The sequence below is a fragment of the Phytophthora parasitica genome (genome assembly GCF_000247585.1).
Source record: "Phytophthora parasitica INRA-310 unplaced genomic scaffold supercont2.560, whole genome shotgun sequence".
NCBI lineage: Eukaryota > Oomycota > Peronosporomycetes > Peronosporales > Peronosporaceae > Phytophthora > Phytophthora nicotianae.
The window spans coordinates 1-2,825 of record NW_008649546.1 but is presented as its reverse complement, the minus strand read 5'-3'; the positions used below and the strand labels follow the sequence as shown (position 1 = coordinate 2,825).

At 47.1% G+C, this 2,825-nt stretch overlaps 1 protein-coding gene across 1 annotated transcript; it reads left to right on the top strand.

Moving 5' to 3' along the window:
* Positions 1-131: 131 nt before the first annotated feature.
* PPTG_20395 (hypothetical protein) lies at positions 132-2,392 on the top strand (the record flags this gene model as incomplete). The annotated part of the gene is made up of 1 exon (XM_008919188.1): positions 132-2,392. A coding segment is annotated over one exon (2,160 nt), but the record flags the coding sequence as incomplete, so codon positions are not given.
* Positions 2,393-2,825: the final 433 nt, after the last annotated feature.

Here is a 2,825-nt window from a genome sequence, read left to right as displayed (position 1 = left end):
GCTGCGTTAGAATTAGCGAGGTGCTTGGGCGTGCTGACAAACAAGCTGGAGAGTATTCCTTTGGAGGAAAGGCCGATGCCTTGCCAGCCGCCCCAGGAATATGCATCGAAGACGTTGGACCGATCTCCATACCATTGGGCGAACACGATGCCGTCAAACTGATTGCGAAGTGTAAGAAGTCTCCGTTTGGCCACAACTTTGAGACGAAGATGGACGACAACGTTCGTAAGAGCTGGCAGCTAGAGCCCAGTCAAGTGGAGTTCAAGAACCCACTTTGGGAACGCGGTCTCAATGAGCTTACCCGAACGATCACTGAGCGCCTCGGATACACTGGAGTTTGGTTGCAGTGCGTACTGTACAAGTTGCTTGTGTACGAAAAAGGCGGCCACTTTGCTAAACATCAAGATACTGAAAAGGAAGACGGTATGATCGCGACCCTGGTTGTTCAGTTGCCGTCACTTCATGAAGGTGGTGACCTGGTGATTTATTCCAATGGAGAAGTGAAACATCGCCACGATTTCGGCAAAGCTGATGGTACAGCAGCATTCATGCCACACTATGCCGTACACTACGCAGATGCTGAACACTCGTTGGAAAAAGTGACTAAGGGGTTTCGTCTAGCGTTAGTTTACTCAATCTGTTTGCCGAAGGACAAGAGTGATTTGAAACGAGTCTCCGATAAGCCGCTGAGTGATGATCTGGTGGACGCAATCCGGATGGTCTCCGATAGGGGCGAGTCTTTCGCCTTACTACTGTCCCATGAGTATACTAAGAAGAGTATCGCTGATTTTGGATGTGAGGCGTTAAAAGGCGTCGATCGTGTCAGATTTGGAGCTTTGGAAGAGGCGAACACACTTGTTGCGACCGACAAGAAACTGAACTTCTATATCGCAGAGCTAAGCCTTTTTGTGGAGTATTCGGAACATGACGACGAAGCGGGTTGGTTCGAGTGCGAACGAGAGCAGTCCATCACCTGGTACAACTACTTGCCGGATATTAACGACATTGGGCAAGTCCAGAAGACTGAAGCTGTATTCAACTTTCTGAATCCAGCAGGAGAAACTCTCACCCAGCTCTGGATGCCTCATGGCACCAAAGAATTTCATTGCTACACTGGAAACGAAGGTCCGTCAAGCAGTACAAAGTATTCTAGATACACTATTGTGGCGTGGCCGGCAAGTCGACACGCAGAAAATGCGTTATCATATTTCCCTATGGATCTCGCATACGAGGCTCTGAACGCTCGTAAACCATTTGATGCTTCAGCTCTGCGGTCGCTCATGGAGCAAGTCGACAAGCGATTCGAGACAGAAAGGGATTTTAGTATTCCTCTTGGGTTTTCCATCGAATTTTGCCGACTATTTTGTGAATTGGTACTAGACGCTGGTGATCCAGAACTAGTGAACTTCTTCTTTACGAAACTGTGTCCGAAACTGGGTAACATCGGAGGGAACGATACGCTTGTTCCTTTTCTTGTGGCCATCATACGGAAGTTTGAATGGAGTAACATTGGATTGGCACTTCTGTCTTCGCTAAGCAAATCGCAAGGGTATTATTCATGGAACCAGACCAAACAGAATGAACTCTCCTTTGTCGAACTAACTTTACGAGTTCTCGATGTTTTGGATGGTGACGAGGGCCAAGAAGCGTTGCTGCAAATGGCATTGGAAAAGGCCATGGAACTTAAGGACGAGCAGTTCTGCTCGCCGAAGCTAGCCCCACTACTCTGCAAATGGTCTCGTCGCTCTAGCGACGATAGCAGGTTCAAGGCGTTTTCTGAAAAGCTCAACGAGTTGGATCCACGTTTTTTAGGACCAGTCATTGAGGGAATATCGCAGCTGCTAGTTGATGAAGATAAGACTGGCGAACTTTACGTCAGTCTTAAAGCACTCGCGCCGAAACGGATCGAATGGTTGAATGACCAGATATCGGAGTTGAGCAAGTCTTTCACTTGGGAGATGCCAGACGCCGAATTCCGCGGCTCTAAGGTTGTCAAGGAGTTTTTGCGGGGCCCAGACGAGTCTATGGATATGAAAGACGACTTCACTAATCTTGAGGACGTTCGCGATTATGCAGCCCAATGGACTGAAAAGGACCAGCGTGGTGCTTCGTTCAAACTGGAGGCTGCTGGTTCGGACGAAGACCCGTATCTGAAGATCACTAAAACGCGGAAATGGTTTGAGGACCGTCAAAAGACTTTGGAGCAATATAAGAAGGAAGTGGGTGATTTGATGGAACGCTTTGATGAGAAAACGGATGAAGGTTTGAAGAAACGCGCTCGCCACCAGTGACGCTACAACGATTTTTTTAGCACGTGATACTTGGACAGACAGAAAAAAACTTAGCTAGTTTCGCTAGAAAGAAGTGAGAGAGAGTCCTGTCACCGAACCAACTAACACGAGAAATCTTGCTCGAAAGTTTGTGTTGTCAGAATGTGACCAAAAATGCGGGCAAAAATTAATATTTCGAGTTATAGAAAAAATTAACAATATTGGTTCGTCAATGAGATAGCGAAAAAAAAGGTTCTTCTCGTAGTTCCCAGAATTTGAATTCTGCTTTGCTTAGTGACGCTTTTTGTTTCATCTCAGATAAAATGATCTTTTAAGATATCCGACAGATCGCTTTTCTGGTCAAGTTCCTCTTTTCTTCGTGAGTAGGCTAACCCAATGCTCGGATACCCCTCACGCATTTAGTGATGATGAACTTCGGCTTGGAGTCCCTACTACGCATGGCCGCGTCAGCTGGCCCTCCACAACGCGAGCAAGAGAAGGATTTTGAGAAAGGAAAATGGCCTTTCGGCAGTCAAGGTACACCCGATACTGTGC